The sequence below is a fragment of the Mobula hypostoma genome, chromosome 7, assembly GCF_963921235.1.
Source record: "Mobula hypostoma chromosome 7, sMobHyp1.1, whole genome shotgun sequence".
Lineage (NCBI taxonomy): Eukaryota > Metazoa > Chordata > Chondrichthyes > Myliobatiformes > Myliobatidae > Mobula > Mobula hypostoma.
The window spans coordinates 162,435,185-162,454,592 of NC_086103.1; the positions used below are offsets into that span (position 1 = coordinate 162,435,185).

Below are 19,408 nucleotides of genomic sequence, written 5' to 3' on the forward strand. Positions count from 1 at the left end.
TAGTAAATATAGTTAGATTAAAAGTAGTGGAAAGCAGAAACGAACAGGTGCTCTAAAATGAGAAACGGCTATCTGTAATGCTGACTTTAACAATCTTGTTGCTCGCTGCACACCTCCCCACACAGGTGAGACGAGCTGTCGGCGGCTCCGCTGTCGGAGGGCCTACCCCGAGCACAGGCTCCGCCCTCGCTGGTGTAAAGTGTAGACACAAACGGAGTCGTTAGACAACTGAGTGCGACGATTGTCCGAGTCCAATGGACACCGCTCGACAGGGAAGGGTCTACAAGGAGAGGTAACGGCGCAGGTCAGTCATTCGCCTCAAAAGTTCTGTCTGTTCAGGAGTTAATCAGAACGCAGTAAATTCTTTGCAAGGTACACTCTCCGTCTGTGATGTTGTTCAGAGGAGTTAGCCGAGTGCGGGGGTATAACACAGGACTCGCTCCGTTTCTCTGGGCAAACGAGCGTTTAATGAGATGTATATCCTTGAGTTCTCTCAGTCTGCTAATCTCTAGTGTTTGCAATGATGGGGGGTGGGGGAGCGTGTTAAACTTTCCTCACTGAGGTGGTCAAGTAAAGATGTCTTATTCTTTCCGGATCGTAGGATCGCCGATGCATTGTGCATAGGCTGTAGCTACCTGGGTCTTGGTGACTGGATCACCAGAGGGGTTCAGTCACCCCAAGTTGACTGTTGTAGAAAGCGCCGGCACAGTTTATCAAAGGGCGTTGGTTGTATTGTGGATTCATGACGTTCCAAGACGCATTACAGTTAATAAAGTGTTTTTGTAGTTAATCAAATGTATTGCAAAAGGTCTCTTAAGGATGCTGATTTCTAAAGAGTAATAGCCTGTGTGTGGACATAGCGTGGACGGTACCATCCTGAGACCAACTCCCAACTCATCAGAGTCCTGGGCAGGCCAGGGTCTCAAATGAGCGACACAACAGGCACACAGGAATTCAGCAAGTCAGGCAGCATCTATGGAGAGGAATGAACAAGACCCTTCATCAGTCTCAAACATTGATTGCCTTTTCCCCTTCATAGATGTTGCCTGACCTGCTGAGTTCCTTGGCATTTTGTGTGTGTTGCGTAGAGTTGCTACCTCACAGATCTGCTGCCCTCTGGTACTGACTGTGTGGAGTTAGCCCGTTCTCCTTTTAACTGTGAGGGTTTCCTCCCACGTGACAATTTGCCCAGGTTGGGCGGATCATTGGCCACTGTAAATAGCCCCTGGTGTGTAGGAAAATGCCTGAATCTTCCGAAGCTGATGTGGCCCTGCCTCCAGGCTCACCACTGTCAACCTGCCTTTGACATTGAGTGTGAATGTATCTATGAAAATTAAAAATGACTCAGACCAATTTGGGGAAAGTTTTTTTTTACACAATCATTCATATGGAGACAGGCCCTTACCTGACCATCACGCACTCACTTACACAAATCCCAGACTAATCCCATTTTTATTCTTCATATTCCCATCCACTCTCCTACACACCAAGGGCAAGTTAGCTCCCAAGTCAATGACCTTGGCAGCCAGAATGAATTGTTATGTGGGAGGAAACTGGAGCACCCGAAGGAAGCCCCCACGATTCCTGGGAGAACATGCTAACTCCACCCAGACAGCACCCAAGGTCGGGATTGAACCAAGGTCTCTGGTTCTGTGAGGGAGCATTGCTACTGCAACACACACACGATGCTGGAGGAACTCGAGAGATAAGACATGGGTGTAAAACTAGGCCATTTGGCACATGGAATCTGCTCTGCCATTCCATCATGGCTGATTTCTTTTATCCCTCTAAATCCTATTTTCCTGCCTTCTCCCCGTAACTTTTGACACCCTGACTAATCAAGAACTTATCAACCTCCGCTTTAAATACACTCAACGACAGCCTCCACAGCGTTCTGTGGCGATGAATTCCACAGATTAACCACCTTCTATCTGAAGAAATTCCTCCTCATCGCTCTTGTAAAAGGATGACCTTGTATTCTGAGGCCTTTCCTTCTTGTTCTAGACTCCCCACTATAGGGAACATCCTCCCCACATCCACTCTATTTTGGCTTTTCAACATTCAATAGGGTTTATTGACATTCTTCTCCTTAGTCTCCTAAACTCCAGCGACTCGTATACTAATTCTTTCATTCCCGGAATCATTCTGGTGAACCTCCACTGGACCCTCTCCAATGGCCGTGCATCCTTTTTTCGATAAGAGGCCCAGCTTTGCTCACAGTACTCTGAGTACTGGTCAATACCTTGTAAAGCTTCAACATTACATCCTTGCTTTCGTATTTTTGTCCTCTCGAGCTGAAAACCTTCATCAGTCCTAAACAGCCTGAAACATCAACTGCTTTTTGTTTCCCCCTCCATAGATGCTGCCTGACTCGCTGGGATCCTCCAGCATTGTGTGTGTGTTGCTCTGGATTTCCAGCACGTGCAGTCTCATATTTATGAGCAACTCTACTGGTCGTGCACCACAAAGCCATCCATTTCTTTAAATGTTAATAGGTTTTTTTTGTCGTGTGTGTGCACCTGCGTTTTCGTGCGTGCGTCCGTGCATCTGTGATGTCTTTTTCATGGCTTTTACAAGGCACAGAGAGAGAGAGAGAGAGAGACTGTGTGGGGTGCTACTCCTCACACACACATTTTTTGCAGTATTTTTCCCTTTATTTTACGAGGTCGAGTTGCGATCTCGACACTCAACCCGGCACGGATGGAAAGCGTACTCGGGAGCGGACCCGACTGGTTTTGAACCCGGGGACCTCCGCTCCCAGGTCTGGCGCCGATGTCGTTGTGCCACCAGCCGACACTTGAGTTAATAGTTTTTTAAAAAAATGAAAAGCACAGATAGAAATTTAATGAATGATTAAACTTAACTGAATCATATTTAAAAAAATCTTTCTTTGCGTGTACTTGTATCAGGCCTCAGTTCAGTGAGCAGATTTCGTATCCCCACAACCTGGGGAACTGGCAGGCACTGTGGGGCTCTCGGAGCCCTGTTCTGTGAATGGAGCCTCCGTGCAGGAACAGGTGGTGGCATGCAGGCTGGCAGATCCACGTGGAGCGTCACCTTTCTGAAGCGAAGAACAAGGAGGAGCTCAGCAGGTCAGCATGTTGTGTGTGCTGCTCCGCATCTCCAGCTTGTGCAGCATCTCTTGTGTTCAAGATCAGAGTCACAGAACACTACAGCACAGAAACAGGGCCCTTGGCCCATCTAGTCCATATCAAATTACTAATCTACCTAGCCATATTGACCTGCACCTAGACCATACCTCTCCCATCCTATCTAAATTTCAGCATGTGCTGAAATCAAACCTGCATCCACCACCTCCACTGGCAGCTCATTACAAACTATCGCCACCCTCTGAGCGAAGACGTGTTCCCCATAAACATTTCACCTTTCACCCTTAACCTGTGACCTCTAGTCTCACCCAACCTCTGTGGAAAAATGCCTATTTACATTTCCCTTACCTACATCCCTCATAATTGAACAAATGTTCCTGATCTTTCCTCATCTTTTGATGCTCTGATATTAAAATCAGAGTGATTCTACTGTCCAGACTCGAGGCGTTAAAGGCCACTGTTCCTGTGATCCATGTTCAGTCCCAATCTCCAGTGCTGGTTGTGTGCAGTTTGTGCGTACTCTCCACAGCCCTGTGGGTCTCCCTTAAGAGACCTAGTTTTTTCCCACATCGCAGAGTGGTGGGTTAATTGGCCACTGTGCAGTATTCCTAGTGCAGGTGGTGGTAGAAGAACTGGGGGAGAGAATAATCTACAGCAGGGATTCTCAACCTTTTTTATGCTATGGACCCCTACCATTAACTGAGGAGTCTGTGGACCCTAGGTTGGGAACCCCTGCGTTTCAGGGAAGTAAGTGGGAGGATAGCATTGTTAGGATTGCTCTGAGAGCTGGCACTGCCATGGGCTGAATGAGATATAAAAATGAGGTTACTAAAGTGCAAAAACAGTTCTTTCCTGAAGTTTTTCTTTCACAACTTTTTAAACAAGTATATAGGCTTAGTATTAATTGGTAATATTTATCAGCAATGAATCCATAAGAGTCATGAGAAGATCATGCAGGAGGAAAATTGTACCCAAGTGATCTGCTTTTGTTCCGTACTTGTTCTTGGCCTGTGAGCTTTATTACTAAATAACCACAGTAAATATTTAACTATAGTGGAGTAGCGGCTATATTCTAAGTTTAGTAATCCTGAGGTTCACTGTCACTAAACATAGAACTGGCATTCAGAGCAGCCAGCAGTTTCTGTTTTCCTGTTGTTGTTTATATAAAAGAGCAGAAGACCAGAAGACCACATCCTGGGAATCCAGGGTGGATTGTTGTGTGTGGCACGTGCAAAATCCCAGATGACACCTTGCCGTTTACATCATCGGTATCTGGACTGCTCTATCTGCTCAGTCAACATCAGTTCTCTAAGGAAGGTGAAGTTCTACAATGAAGGCTTACGTAACTTTTGAGCCAATTGACTTTGGTAGAGAAAAGGTACATTTTCCTATGTAATGAAGGATGGGACATGGTTTCTGAGGCAGTCGCAGTGTTTAACTTCCTATAATTAACCATTCCAATCTGTCATGGCCTCCAATCTCTCCCCAGAGTTATTCACTTGTAGCATGTGGATGTTATTGACAAAGCCAACATTTCATGTCTATCCCTTATTACCTCTTGAAGTAAATGGTTTGCCAGAGCATTTTGTAGGATAAATAAGAGTCAACCATATCATGATACCTGGAATCACAAAGAGGCCAACTCAGGTAAGGATATATGTAAACTTTAACCCTGACATCTTAAATGAGTAGACTAGTGTATCGATACAGAGTTTCTGTACTGTCCATTTAAGGTGTCTTACCACATTTCATGCTTTAGTTTAACATGTTATGTACCTCTCTGAGGGATGTTGCCACATGGATAAGATGCTCATTCAGAAATGAGTTTGACTCTAATTTGAAAATGCCCATTTGAAAGCAGAACGTATACCAAGCCCCAGAGATTAAAATCATATCTCAAACACATCCTCGCATCTCATCCCACCTGTAGTCATTAGTCCTCAAACGAGAACTTCCTTTTCCAATAATGTTTAATTTCTAATTTAAACTGGAACAATATGATTGATCGTCTAGTTTCAAAAATCTAAATTGAAGACGTAGGAGCAGAATTAGGCCATTTGGCCCATCGAGTCTGTTCTGTCATTCCTTCATGGTTGATTTATTTTCCTTCTCAAAGCCACTTTCCTGCCTTCTACCCATAATCTTTGACATTTTTACTAATCAAGAACCTATCAATCTCCACTTTAAATATACCCAATGACTTGGCTTCCACAGCCCTCAGTGGCAATGAATTCCACAGATTCACCACCCTCTGGCTAAAGAAATTGCTCCTCATCTCTGTTCTAAAGGGATGTCTGTCTATTCTGAGGCTGTATCCCCTGGACCTAGACTCCCCCTCTGTCCTCTCCATGTTCAATCTATATAGGCCTTTCAATATTTTATAAATTTTATAAGCTGAATTGACTTTAAGTAACAAGATTTCTTTTAAATACCATCACAGCCATCCCATCCTGCAAAAACTCATTTCAGGGAGGTAGCACTAACAATTTGCGGGAGACTTCCAGGAGAGGTGAGATGTCTGCAATAGAGTAGCTCCTTAGCAGCTGGCCAGCTAGTTTAAATAATGTTAGCTATGCTAATGAATGAATGACACCTGCTAAACACACCTCAACATGTCTTTTACAGTCTTAACTCACCATGGGCAATAGAAAAGTCATTGTTGCAAACAGTGTAGCGAGCAACACTGTCATTATTTTGACCCCTATTAGGCAGGGGTACACTTTAGTGTAGTCTGGGGTGATGTACGTTTTATATATTTTTTGGAACACTCTGCAACGGCCTCTCTCCCCCTCCCCTCTCTCCCCCTTCCCCTCTCTCCCCCCTCCCCTCTCTCCCCCCTCCCCCTCTCTCCCCCTCCCCCTCTCTCCCCCTCCCCCTCTCTCCCCCTCCCCCTCTCTCCCCCTCCCCCTCTCTCCCCCCTCCCCTCTCTCCCCTCAAAAAAATTGATTTTTGTGATATTGTATATAATTTGCGGGCATCAGGGAGCCACTATTAATATGTGGGAGATTCCCGGAAGTTCCAGGAGAGGTGGGATGTCTGCCATCAATTAGGTTGGAAATAGGCCCTTTGGATGCTGAGTCTGTGTTGATCATCAAGTACCCATTTATAGCAATCACATTTTGCTCTTCCCACATTCCTATCAATTCCCCCAAGAACCTAACACTCACTTACACACTAAGAGCAAGTTAGTGGCAAATTAACCCACCAGTTGGATGTGGAAGGAAAGTAACCTGCACACAGCCAGCACCAGAAACCAGCACTGAAGTCAGTCAAAAAAAAACTTCTAGCACTGAAAGGACATTTGACTGCGATGGAACAAATAATTGAAATAATTGGGAGAATTTGACAACGAAATGGAAGATAAAAATGTGGACATGAGCATTGAACTATGGGTAGGTAAATATGAAGGTGGTTTCACTGGAATTGTATCAGGCAATTAAGGACATGGATTTTTTTTTTGTTTTTATCTTCTGTTTAATTAGCTCAGTAGAAACTGGAACGTTAAAGGAAAAACATGCAGAGGTGACCTCCGTCTTTAAAGAAGGTGGTTCCATGATAACAATGTCGTGGAATTAACACAATTTATTTTCCTGTGGGATTCTATCCATTGACATTACTGTGGCTGTGAAGTATCTTCTATGGTATTTATCAATTTAGGCTGGTGGTGTATGGGGTAAATCAAACACTATAAAACATCATATTTAGAACATCGAGCAGTCCAGTCCATAGTGCAGGTCCTTTGGTTCATGATGATGTGCCAACTTTTTAACCATTTAACCCTTCTGTCCTATACAGCCCTCCACTTTTCTTTCATCCCTGTGCCTATTTAAGAGTTTCTTGGATGCCCCTAATGCAGGGGTTCCCAACCTGGCATCCATGGACCTCTTGCTTAACGGCATTGGTCCATGGCATAAGAAAGCTTGGGGACCCATAATGAATCTGTCTTTGTCATAGCAGCACATTCCATGCACCCACCACTCTCTGTGCGAAGAAAACACTTACCTCTGACATCCTCCTCCCATACTTCCCATCTCCTTAAAATTAAGCCACAATACCTTCATATTAAATGAAAACATCGCCATTTTCACAGCAAGAAGACACAGCCAAGGTGTTTTTTTAATTTATTCATTTGCGGGTTGTGGGTGTCGCCAGGTAAACCAGCATTTATTGCCCATCCCTACTTGCCCTTGATGAGCTGCCTTCTTGAACAGCTGCAGTCCCTGGGGTATCAACACTCAAGACATTCAAACTGTCAGTGAATTTTTGGGTTTGAGTTGAATGATTCAGCAATTTCTGCTCATGTTTTTATCCACACTAATAAAAACAGATTTGTTTTCCCCTAATAATCTCCCTGTGGTGAGGCACTCTTACCATGCTTTTAACTTGAGTATTCCAGGATTACAAACCAGTGGGCAAGGTGAGCAGATTATAGTGAGTAAGTGCCACTTTGATAACTTTGTTGATGAATGAGAGGAGACTAAAGGGGCAATAATAGTTCAGCTCAGTTTGAGTTTATCTAGATTTTTTGTGACAGTTTTCTACTTTCTCAGCTTTGCTGTAGCCACTTAATGTTCCTTGATTTACCAGGAAGGTTGCATTCTGGTCAAATAGTGTGCAAAATGAAAAACTCTTAAATTATAAAGGTTTTACTAATTATTTTCAATGTAAAATCTCTGGCTGTGATCCAGAGCTCAGGAGCCTCTGTCAAACTAAAGTGCTTCAAGTCGCCGAAATAATGATTTTTAATCTTATTAGCAATTGGGTCTTGAGCTAAGGTAATAAAAATGTAGCTTAGTCCTGGGTAATAGAGGTTTATAGAGACGTAAATATAGTCCTGGTGCAGGTCAATTGGACCAGGCAGAATCGTAGTTTGGCACAGACTAGATGGGCTGAAGGGCCTGTTTCTGTGCTGTCATGTTCTATGATTCTGTACAGGTCACTCAGCAAATGAAGCATACAAGATCCAGAAGGTTCTTAATAGGGTGGATATGTCCTCTTCTTTGAGAATCTAAAACTAGAGATCGTTGTTTAAAATCAAGGGGTTGCTGATTCAGGGCAGCAATGAAATGAAATTTTCCCTCTCAGTGAGTTGCAAATCTATGGAACTCTCTTCCTCAAATTGTGCTGGAGGCAGAATTTTCCTCCTTTTGAGGTGGATTCTTGGAAATCGGCAGGGGGAAAGGTCACCATGGGTAGTTAGGCGTGTGGAATTGAGGTCGCAGTCTGATGGGCCACGATTTTATTTTGCGGGGAAGCAGTCCTGAGGGAAAATGTGGTCAGCATTCTGAGGATGTACTCGTGGAGGTTGTGAGTTGTGGGCACACTCTGTTGGTGCTAGAAGAATGGCAACACTTGTAGGCAGCCCAGCACAATCCCCACTGATTTGATTTGACGTAAATGATGCATTTCACTGCGTGTTTTGATGTACATGTGACAAATAAAGCTAATCTTTATGTTTAAGATTTCTATTTTTTTTATGTAAGTGGTAGTGGTTTTATCCATCTGGGTGGAAGTGAGGAAACACAGTGGTGCTCAGACGATAATGGTGTTGGTGAATTTATTCTGATGGAGCTCGAAGGCACGAGTTCATTCTGTTCCTGGCTGATAAATTGTGACAGGCTATTGGATGGACCATTCTCAGCTTCGTGGGTGGCATGGTAGCATAGTGGTTAAGGCATCGCTTTGCAGCACAAGTGATCACTGATTGCGTTTCAATTCCTGCCATGGTCCACAAGGAGTTTGTACGTTCTCCCTGTGACCACACAGATTTGCTCTGGGTGCTCTGATTTTTTTTTTAGATTATGAGGACACGCAATCCTCTTTTATTGTCATTTAGTAATGTATGCATTAAGAAATGGTACAATGTTTTTTCAGAATGATATCACAGAAACACATGACAAACCAAGACTGAAAAAGTGACAAAAACCACATAATTATAACATATAGTTACAACAGTGCAAAGCAATGCCGTAATTTGATAAGAGCAGACCATGGCACGGTAAACGTCTCAAAGTCTCTCGAAAGTCCCATCATCTCACGCAGACGGTAAACCTCCAGCGCCGCAAACTTGCCGATGCAGCATCCCAGAAGCATCCGACCACAGTCTGACACCGAGTCTGTCCAAAAACTCGGAGCCTCCGACTAGCTCTCCGACACCAATGCACTGAGCATCATCTCTGCTGAGCGCTTCGACCCCGGCCCCGGCAACAGGCAAGGCGAGAATTTGGGGCCTTCCCGCCGGAGATTCTCAATCACACAGTAGTAGCGGCAGCGAAGCAGGCATTTCAGAAGTTTCTTTAAGTGTTCCTCTGTGCTTCTCATATCTGTCTCTATCGAATCAGGATTGTGCATGGCATCCTACTTCATAGATACGCTATCAATTCGGAACGGCCACGCGCTGTGTCACGCTGCCATCTTTTCCTTCCTCCTATCGGGATTTCCTCCCAAATTCTGAAGACAGACGGCTAGGGTTCAGGTGAGTGAGTTTTGAGCATGCTCTGTTGCTGCTGGAAGTGGTTGCCCCCAGCACAATCCTTGGACAGTGGTCGTTGACGTAAATGACACATTTCACTATACGTTCAATGTTTCAAAGTACGGGTGACACGTAAAGCTAATTCCAATCACTCCACTGGAAAACTGACCTTTTAACTGTCCTTTTGAACTCTCTGCTTTGCTGACTGTGGATTAAGGGAGACATGAGAAGAGCAAGGTGACTTTAAGCTGCCTTGAAGCCTTGTGCAGTGGTTAACCATATAACCATATAACAATTACAGCATGGAAACAGGCCATCTCGGTCCTTCTAGTCCATGCCGAACTCTTACGCTCACCTAGTCCCACCGACCTGCAAACACGAGGAAATCTGCAGATGCTGGAATTTCAAGCAACACACATCAAAGTTGCTGGTGAACACAGCTGGCTAGGCAACATCTACTGGAAGAGGTACAGTCGATGTTTTAGGCCGAGACCCTTCGTCAGGACTAACTGAAGGAAGAGTTAGTAAGAGATTTGAAAGTGGGAGGGGGCGGGGGAGATCCAAAATGATAGGAGAATACAAGAGGGGGAGGGATGGAGCCAAGAGCTGGACAGGTGATTGGCAAAGGGGATATGAGAGGATCATGGGACAGGAGACCCAGGGAGAAAGAAAAGGTGGGGGGGAACCCAGAGGATGGGCAAGGGGTATAGTCAGAGGGAGAAAAAGGAGAGAGAGAGAGAGAGAGAGAGAAAGAATGTGTGTATATAAATAAATAATGGATGGGGTACGGGGGGGCGGAGGTGGGGCATTAGCGGAAGTTTGAGAAGTCAATGTTCATGCCATCAGGTTGGAGGCTACCCAGACGGAATATAAGGTGTTGTTCCTCCAACCTGAATGTGGCTTCATCTTTACAGTAGAGGAGGCCATGGATAGACATACCAGAATGGGAATGGGACGTGGAATTAAAATGCACTCAGCTCATAACCCTCCATTCCTTTGCTGTCCATATATCTATCCAATTTAACTTTAAAGGACAACATCAAACCTGCCTCAACCACTTCTGCTGGAAGCTCGTTCCACACAGCTACCACTCTCTGAGTAAAGAAGTTACCCCTCATGTTACCCCTAAACTTTTGCCCTTTAACCCTCAACTCATGGTTACGGGGAGAAGTCAGGAGAATGGGGTTGAGGGGCATAATAAATCGGCCATGAGCAGACGGGATGGGCCAAAGGACCTCGTCCTGCTCCTATGTCTTATGATCAAGGTGAGCAACAGCAAGGGCACCCTCTTCCAAATGAGTCCTCCTCATCCCTATCTTCAGAAGGGTCGCCATGTTCTTTGATGCTTTGTTTTGACCGAATGGGAACATTTTCGGCAGCCACAGTACCTGCACTGCTTGTGGTCTATGGTTTCAGCACATCTTTGTCAACACAGTGCCACCGTCAACCGAATGGATAATCATCTTGTTGACACAGCTGCACCCTGTGATTTTAAATACCGTTTATAATACCACTGAAGGTAGCTGGAGGCTCTTAAAATATCAATATAGGTTGCAGTAGAAATGGGTTGAAGATTATTGATAGCTTCTTGAATCATAATTACTGACTATTTCTGTCTCTTCAAGGATTGTTCATTATGGGGTGAAAAAAACTTCATAACAATATCTTTGGAGTATTGTACTGAAAACCCATGAATCATGCATTCATTAGTTAGTCATAGAGCTTTACAGCACAGAAACAGGCCCTTCGGCCCATCTAGTCTGTGATGAACTGTTATTTTGCCTAGTCCCCTCGACCCACACTCAGACATCCCACCTCTCCCGGAAGTTCCGGGAGTCTCCCGCATATTAATAGTGGCTCCCTGATGCCCGCAAATTATATACAATATCACGTAAATCAATTTTTTTTGAGAGCGAGAGAGAGAAAGCAAGAGAGAGCGCGGGAGCGACCACGAGAGAGAGAGACAGTGCGCGAGAGAGCGAGAGAAAGCAAGCGAGAATGCACGAGCAACCACGAGAGAGGGAGAGCGTGAGCGAGAGAGAGCAAGAGCGCACCATGGCAGAGTGTTCCAAAAAAAGAAAATATAAAACATACGTCACCCCAGACTACACTAAAGTGTAGCCCTGCCTAAGAGGGGTCAAAATAACGACAGTGTTGCTCGCTGCATTGTTTGCAACAGTGACTTTTCTATTGCCCATGGTGGGTTAAGACTGTGAAAGACATGTTGAGGTGAGTTTAACAGGTGTCATTCATTCATTAGTATAGCTAACGTTATTTAAACTAGCTGGCTAGCTGCTAAGGAGCTACTCTATTGCAGACATCCCACCTCCCCCAGAAGTCTCCCGCAAATTGATGGTGCTACCTCCCTGAAATGAGTTTTTGCAGGGTGGGATGTCTGCACACCTGGACCATAGCCTTCAATGTCCCTTCCCATCTGCATACTTATCCAGACTTCTCTATTGAAATTAGAGGATTGAAATTGAAGTATTGAAATTGATCCCGTGTCCACCACTTCAACGAGCAGTTTGTTCCACACTCTCTTCACCCTTTCAGTAAAGAAGATCCCCCTTGTGCTCCCCTTAAACATTTCACTCTTAACCCATGACCTCTTATTCTAGTCTCACCCAGCCTCCGTGGAAAAAGCCTACTTTCATTTACCCTATTTATACTACTCTTAATTTTGAATACCTCTATCAAATCTCCCCTCATTCTGCTACACACCAGAGAATAAAGTCCTAGCCTATTCAACCTTTCCCTAATACTCGGGTAGAGTATTGAGGATCTGTGTAGTGGAACTGGAACTAGTTCTCAAGCAGACCATCTTCAGCTCTGCTAGCATGTTACCAGGACCTATTGTGATCTCTGTTATTTATTCTGTTTCCTGGGACCAGGTATTCTCTGCTAATCTTGGTTTGAACTTCCTTTTTTGCCACACTTAATGTGCTATTTAAATAATGTTTCAAATTTTTTAAAATGCAAGTTGCTGCTTAGTGCTAGAAAAGGACAAGAATATTATCAAGGATCCTAGCTGCCCTGCTCCTGGACTGCTCCTCCCACTCGGAGTCAATGTAGCATCCACACCAGGACTATCTGACTCAAAAACAGATACTTTCCCCAAGCCGTAAGGCTGATCAACATCTCCACACTGCCAACCATTATTATGTTATCATTTCCTGTCAGTGTCACCTCCTGTACCTAGCGTCACTTTATGTACATATAATTAATCTATGTATATAAGCTATCTTGTGTATTTATATTGTGTGTGTTTTTCTTATCATTGTGTTCTTTATGGGGTTCACGAAAATGATTCCAGGATTGAATCAACACACATCACAGTTGCTGGTGAACGCAGCCAGCAGTGCGTTCACCAGTGACTTTGATGTGTGTTGCTTGAATTTCCAGCATCTGCAGAATTCCTATTGTTTGTTGTCCAGGATTAAATGATTTGTTATATGAAGTGTTTGATGGCTGTGGGCCTGTATTCACTAGAATTCAGAAGAATGAGGGGTGACCTCACTGAAGCCTATCAAATAGTGAAAGGCTTTGATAGAGTGCATGTGGAGAGGATGTTTCCTATGGTGGGGGAGTCTAAGACCAGAGGGCACAGTCTTAGACTAGAGGGGAATCCTTTTAGAATGGAGATGAGGGGGAGTTTCTTTTGCCAGAGAGTGGTGAATCTCTGGAATTCTTTGCCACTGCCAGCCATGGAGGCTAATTCTTTATGTATATTTAAGGCAGAGTTTGATAGGTTCTTGATTGGTCAAGACGTAATGATATGGGGAGAAGGCAGGAGATTGGGGCTGAGAGGAAAAATGGATCAGCCACAATGAAATGGAAGAGCAGACTCGATGGGCCAAATGGCCTAATTCTGCTCTTGTATCTTATGGTCTTATCTTAGTGTGTTTTCTATATGCTGCATCAGATCTGGAGAAACAATTATTTGATTCTCCTATATACTTGTGTACTGGAAATCACATAAACAATCTTGAATCTTGTAGAAAGAAACTGGGAAGGAGATTTGTAAGAAGATTGAGGGGGGATCTGATTGAAACGTATAAGATCCTAAAGGGATTGGACAGGCTAGATGCGGGAAGATTGTTCCCGATGTTGGGGAGGTCCAGAACGAGGGGTCACAGTTTGAGGATAGAGGGGAAGCCTTTTAGGACCGAGATTAGGAAAAACTTCTTCACACAGAGAGTGGTGAATCTGTGGAATTCTCTGCCACAGCAAACTGTTGAGGCCAGTTCATTAGCTATGTTTAAAAGGAAGTTAGATATGGCCCTTGTGGCTACAGGGGTCAGGGGGTATGGAGGGAAGGCTGGGTTCTGAGTTGGATGATCAGCCATGATCATAATAAATGGCGGTGCAGGCTCGAAGGGCCGAATGGCCTACTCCTGCACCTATTTTCTATGTTTCTAAAACATTATGAATTTACTGGTTGATTGGAATCAGAAAATAATGTCGGTATTTAGAAAGGATGTTGAAATGTAAATGAGTGACAGTACAGTACGAAGACAATAGTTTTCTATTCTTTGGAAACAACATAATCCAAATAACAACAGGCCAGAAGAGAAGATTCTTCCCATGTAGCTGACAACTCTAGTGGTCTGTGGAAAGTTTTACATGATAGTGTGCTGAAAGATGACCTGTCAAAAGTGACGTCCCATGCACCATCATAGAATGATAGGGTAATAGAAAATTACAGCACAGAAACATTTCTTTTGGCTCTCTAGTCCATGCTGAACCATTTAAACTGCCTACAACCTGCAATGGAACCATAGTCTTCCATAACCCTACCATCCATGTACTTATCTAAACTTCTCTTAAACATTGAAATTGAGCTTGCATGCACCACTTGTGCTGGCAGCTCGTCCCACTCTCTCACAACCCTCTGAGTGAAGAAGTTTCGCCTCCATGTTCCCCTTAAACTTTTCAACTTTCACTCTTATGGAACCGGGTGACCGTCGAATCTTATTCATTATTGTTAAAAGTGTACTTAGGCATCAATCCAGGTAATGCTAGAATAGTTGTCTGTGCCTTTAAGTGGAGATGTTGATGTCATTACGCACGCGCAGGATAGTGGGGAGACCATTTTTGTTTTCTGCGGAAGAAGCTGGTGGGGCTTTGGGATTAAGTTCCTCGCTAAGGTACTGGGCATGGTGAGGAAAGATTTTCACGAGTGAAGGCATTGGCACTGGTCAGTGTGGCTTGTGCGAAGTTCCTTACCGGCCAAGTAGAATTGTCACTACCATATTAGTTCTGTATTAGTTTTGTGCGGTTTGCTTTATGTATTTTTATACTGCATATGCAATTCGTCGATACGCAAGGGTGTGGATTGAAAGTTAAACTGAGATTGTAACAGCAAGAACTCGTTGTAAATTCATTTGTTTTGTTTTGAGACCCGCTTCTGGCACTAAAACATCTAAAACAGATAAAGGAATTAAAACCCCAAAAAGTATTTGTTGTCCTGCGTGTGTACTTTTCCCCAGGCTCCAAAACTTAACCCATGACCTCCGGTTGTAGTCCCATCCATCCTCAGTGGAAAAAGCCTGCTTGCATTAACCCTATCTACTGTATGTCCCTCATAATCTTGTATACCTCTATCAAATTTCCTCTTAAACTTCTACGTTTTAAAGAATACAGTCCTAACCTATTCATTCTTTCCTTGTAATGCAGGTCCTCTAGAACTGGCAACATCCTTGTAAATTTTCTCTTTTTTTCATCCTTATTTACACCTTTTCCATAGGTAGGTGACCAATCTCCAGGCCAGGCCACTCAAGGAGTTGTGGTAATATTATTTTGTGACTGTGTGTGTTGTCGTAACCACGTGTGACTGAATATACTGCATTTTGCTCCTTGGCTCTGAAGGAACAAAATTTCAACATGTACAGTATATGATTGAGTGACAATTGAACTTGCATAAAATAGAAACCAGCTGACAGAAAATAAGGGCTCATCAAAGGAATTTCAGATTTCCAATGCTTGAGACAGGGTCTGCTCATCTTAATGCTTACAAGTTATTTAAGTTTTTAAGAAGTTTAAATTGGCCAAGGGAAGAGGAGGTGAAGAAGATAGCACACTTACAGTGAGTGAGAGAGTTCTGCAAGTGTGTGGGGAAAGAGGAATGGCAGCAGAAACTTATTGCAAATTTGTGAAAGATCTAGTATGTATTGTGACACTCACACCCAGTGAAGGTTTGGGCATTATTAAAGGAGATGTGGAAATATGTTGGAGTCATCACTGAACATTGAGAGCAGCAGTAAATAAAGACAAATGTTGAATGGTTCTGCAGAAAGTGTGGAAATTAAATCAGATCTAATCACAGACATATTTATTACCCTGGTCAGCCAATTATGTATAATTCTGGTTGCTAAGATACAAGCATGACAACTGTAATGAAAAAACATAGTCATGCGGCTGCTCCTTAGAAAAAGGATTAGAGCAGTGAGCCAAACAGGGAACAAAGTACACAGGAACAGCAAAATAAAGGCAAGTGTCTAACTAGGCATGGCAGGGGAGCCAGTGAGTGGAGATGGTGTTTCCTTAAGAAAGGTACTAGCCGAATAAACCTGACATTAATGTTTTCTGAAATAAAGGCCAAAAAGTAGATGGGTTCTGAATGAGTACATTAGGACAGGGTATGACGCACAAAGTGCTGAAGGAGGAGCACGTCAGGTCAGGCAGCATCTATGGAAATGAATAAACAGTTGATATTTCAGCTGAGACCCTTCGTCAGCACTGGAAGGGAAGGAGGAAGGCAGCAGGGCAATAAGGAAGGGAGAGGGAGAGGACTAGCTAGAAGGTGAAAGGTGAAGCCAGGTGGGTGGGAAAGGTAAAGGGCTGGAGAAGCAGGAATCTGATAGGAGAGTGGACCATGGGAGGAAGGGCAGGAGGAGGAGGGGGACTGGTGGGAGGTGATAGGCAGCTGAGAAGAAGAGATAAGAGGCTAGATTCGGGATTATAAGAAGAGGGAAGGGGGAGGTTTAAAAAAAAATTACCAGAAGGAGAAATCAATGTTCATTCCATCATGTTGGAGGCTGCCTAGTCAGGATGGGGTGTTGCTCCTTCATCCTGAGTGTGGGCTCATCATGGCAAAAGAGGAGGCCGTGGACCGACGTGATGGAACGGGAGTAGGAAATTAAAATGGTAGTCACCGGGAAATTCCATTTTTAGCGATCTTGGTTTCAGTTAACTCTCACCTCTTGTCCTTTTTTTTTATTTCCTGCTCCTATCAGCCTACCCGGGGTCCCTTTGTTCACCTTGTTCGTCTCTCTCCAAGGCCTCTGGACCTATCCTTCCCCCTCCGCTCTTTCACCAGGCTCCATCTGACTTTTTTTAAACTTATGTCCTCACAAATTTCTTACTAGCATGCATCTTCCCTACTCCAGGGTCCCCACCCCTTCCTCCCCAACTGACTCATCCACTCTATATCTGGTTTTATTTATCACATCCCAGCCTCTGCCCCACCCTCCCTCTCACCCTCTCAGTTTTATATACTGTACTCTCCGTCTTCCCTCTCTGCTCTCAATCCTGTTTGCAGGGTCTTGACCCACAGTATCAGCATTCCATTTCCTCCACGAATTCTGTCTGACCTGGTGAGTTCTTCCACTGTGTGTGTGTGTGTTTATCCATATTTCAACATTTGCTCTCACCTGTGCCTCCAGTGCAGGGAATGGGATAGAGTAAGAATGTGGTGTCTAGATTTGGGCAATTCTTAGATTGAGTAACTAAGGAATAACAAGACTAATGCACAGAACTGTCTAGACACGTTGGAAGGAGGCACGCATCTCCTGGTTTGTGTAATGCTTTTTGTGACATATGTGAAACGTATTCTTTGAACAGTTTTTGTAATTAAGCCACTCAAGCAATTTGAAGCATTGAGCCGTAATTTTCAATGAAATTTTATCAAGTTGTGCAAAGATTATCACCTAGAAAATTGTCCTCTGGTCAATAGTGGTAAATGCACGATTTAGTAGTGTGTTGAATTTTGTCTCAACATCTGCTTTAAGTGAAGGTAATAGGACTAAATTTGATAAATGGTGAACAATGCAAATGAAATACTATATTGACCAATGAATTATCTTTTTCTAAGTAGTATTTAACAGCAGAAAACTGGTGGACAAAGAACTGGGTGAACAATTGAATGCTTAAACAAAGTCTTTATCCCAAGAAAGCATTAAAAATTAGGTCAGACGAAAGCCAGGGTCCTACAAAAGGAAGAAACAAAATACTTAGCGCTGTCAATATTTGGTAGGTATCATCAGCAAATGCTCTTTGCTTAAGGTGTGGATATTGAGAAATGCAGAGCTGATTCATGGTGTTACTGTTTTGGGAGTTTGGGAAAGCTATGATAATGTTTGGGGTAATGTGGAGGATAGAGATAGCTGGGGAAGAGGTTTTGTTCCTTGCCTGAGCATAGCAAATGTCAGTTCAAAAATGGAGATGCCTCAGCCCACCTCTGGCCTGATGTAATTCTTTGATGAAGCAATACTGTACATCAGTTGCTGTGTACATACATCTATTGATGCTTCTGGACACATCTTCAGTGATGTTCCTGGAATCATTGGGTGTTTTGGGTCTTTCAACATCATACACCATCCTCCAGGTGACCCAAACAGGGCTGATCAGACCCCAGCTTGTGTCCAGATGACTAGCTACTTATGACTCCATGGCTCCCCTCTTTTGAGCCACAGCCATCTTGAGGCCCTCTCTGCCGCATCGGTGGTACTGCGGATGGCTCTCCTCTTCCTCTCTCCCTCGATGCCCAAAATGCTGAAGGCTCTAACTAAAGAACGGGCTACGAATCCCCTACAACCAACCTCCACTGGGAGACACCTCACTATAATTGTTGTCATGGCTTGCAGCTTCCTATCAACCCCTCCCTTCGCTGTTGCCTCGAGAATTTGGTTAACATCTTCATCAAACTGCTTCCACAGTGAACGCATGTTAGCTGCAGGCCATTTGATCCACCTCCTGTTAGACTTCATGTTCGAGGGATTAGTTTGCAACACTTGGAGGTTCCGGGCACTATGGGGTGACTCCGGGCCTGGCCCCTCCTTCGTCTCACCAGGTTGGACACCTGCGCGTTGTGCTGCTCCTGCTCTCGCCAAACAGTTCATCCTCGCTTGGTGGATCTTCAAGCCGCGATCATTCTTGCAGATTCTGCCACATGCACACTGCTTCCTCATCGTCGTTTGTTCATTGCCTGGGTCTGATGTCGTTGTGTCCATCCGACTGGGGTGCTCATCCTCCCCTGCCCCCCACCCTGCCCCCTCGGGCATCCCGGGAGTATCTTTTCCTTAGATTCATTGTAGCTTTTGTGGGGCTCCTCCTCTCAGAGGACACAGATTGGGTTGCCAGCCCGTTCTGCCCCTGTTGCCGTCTCTCCAGGCTGTCACTGACTCTCCAGTCGTCACCACTAGGTTGTCACCTAGTCTTTCCTGGTTGTCACTGATGAACTCAGTGTAAGCTGTGTAGATACATCTATTGATGCTTCTGGACATTAACCTCCTTTTCCCATAAATCTGCCTTAGGATGAAAATCAGGAGTCTATGTTTGTGGTGGGTCACTATTTCACTTCATGTACAAATCAAATATGTCCTAAAGTAACTTGCATTAAAGCAATACCATAACTAGAACCCAGAGAAGTTCATTTGGTGTCTTGTATCTGCTCCCCCATTCAATAAAACCGTGGCCGAACTTTTAACTCATTATCATCTCCTGCACTAACCTATGTCCCTTGATTTCCTTAACATCTAAAATATCTATCAGTCTTTCCCTTTTTTTGAATATACTCTGTGACTGGCCTTCCACGGTGTTCTTCAAC

At 44.1% G+C, this 19,408-nt stretch overlaps 1 protein-coding gene across 5 annotated transcripts in view; it reads left to right on the forward strand.

Annotated features, from left to right (window-relative positions):
- The first annotated feature begins 126 nt into the window (after positions 1–126).
- The window catches only part of LOC134349718 (CRACD-like protein), a 207,782-nt gene continuing 188,500 nt past the window's right edge, over positions 127–19,408 (forward strand). For 2 of the 5 annotated variants that reach the window (XM_063054464.1, XM_063054465.1), the window contains exons 1-2: positions 190–304; positions 2,910–3,092. In XM_063054464.1, coding sequence (XP_062910534.1) covers positions 2,995–3,092 — 98 coding nt within the window. In that variant the 5' untranslated portion in view covers positions 190–304; positions 2,910–2,994. Of the gene's footprint in view, positions 305–2,909; positions 3,093–19,408 lie in introns of all 5 variants that reach the window. The other 3 variants (XM_063054466.1, XM_063054467.1, XM_063054472.1) reach the window with 3 other exon arrangements.